Source organism: Arachis duranensis, chromosome 8 (assembly GCF_000817695.3).
Source record: "Arachis duranensis cultivar V14167 chromosome 8, aradu.V14167.gnm2.J7QH, whole genome shotgun sequence".
NCBI classification, from domain to species: domain Eukaryota; kingdom Viridiplantae; phylum Streptophyta; class Magnoliopsida; order Fabales; family Fabaceae; genus Arachis; species Arachis duranensis.
In genome coordinates this window covers 14,968,461-14,969,524 of record NC_029779.3, presented here as the reverse complement: position 1 = coordinate 14,969,524, position 1,064 = coordinate 14,968,461, and the positions used below count along the sequence as shown (strand labels likewise).

The 1,064-nt window shown below is 34.1% G+C and overlaps 1 protein-coding gene across 5 annotated transcripts in view; it reads right to left on the bottom strand.

Moving 5' to 3' along the window:
* Positions 1 to 1,064, bottom strand: part of LOC107461031 (MADS-box transcription factor 23) — a 20,875-nt gene that overhangs the window by 7,520 nt on the left and 12,291 nt on the right. For all 5 annotated transcript variants that reach the window (XM_016079467.3, XM_052252644.1, XM_016079469.3 and 2 more), the window contains one exon: positions 702 to 780. In XM_016079467.3, the coding sequence (XP_015934953.1) occupies positions 702 to 780 (79 nt within the window). The remainder of the gene's footprint in view (positions 1 to 701; positions 781 to 1,064) is intronic.

The window sequence follows — 1,064 nt, the reverse complement described above, 5'->3', positions numbered from 1 at the left end:
GGTAAAATAGGAGGGAATGGAAGCAGTTAAGTCAGTTAGAGAGGCAAGTGGTAAAATAGCTCCTTCACTTTTTATTTGCAGTGGAAGAGTGAAAGAAAAGTTGAAAATGGAAATACAGTGGGACCAACTATTTCAACAAATAGGGAGCTGGAAAGGTTAGTGGAGAAGACGTGATAGAGGAATGAATTCTGTTATAGGAGAGATAATCAAGAGTAAAATAGGAGGAATGAAGGGATTCAAAGGGGAATTTTAGACTGGGCAGGACCTTAGGATGGTGGTAGCCTCTTGAATGCTACCTTGTTCTCTACTTTCCATAATTGGTTCTTCAATCAATTCGTCAGAGACTGAGAGAGTATCACTTTGATATCCTCCAGATTCTGTGTTTCTCATTCGTTTCTACTCTGTTCCTACTCTCCCTTCTATAATTCTGCTCTCATATTCTTAATCTGACTCTGTCTCCCAGTATTCTGTTGTTTAATTTGTTCTCAGTTCTTGAACAGTGTTGCATTTTTAAATATCCAGGAAAATTATAAATAAGAAAATGAAAAAATATATAAATATAAAACAATATGATATTTCTCTTTTCTAACTAAGGTTTTAATATTTTATATTTATATGATTATAATTCCTTAAGCATACTTGTAAGATATATCTTGATAGTGAACTTGATTGCTGGCGGTGCAAGATATATATTTAAATACCTTAATCTCAGAGGTTGAACTTCCAAGGGGGTTATGCTCCTCTTTTGTTTTGTTGTATCGATCAATCACTGATTTCATGCTGACAAAGTCATCCAAATTCAAATTCTATCAATTTTGTGTTTCTGGTGACAAATGTTCAATAAAAGAAAATAACAAATTATGCAGAGGTGAATGCTGGAACACAATAATCTTATATCAGCAACTGCTGCCGCAGAATATAAATTAGACGCCAGATTTGGCATGGATATGTTAGCTGAAGTAATTTTGTTGCAAACTTCCAACACTTATGCATGCCAGGTTTTACTAATGTTGCTTGCAATATATTTAATGAGTAAAAGCTGACAACTGATTGGTTATGGTATT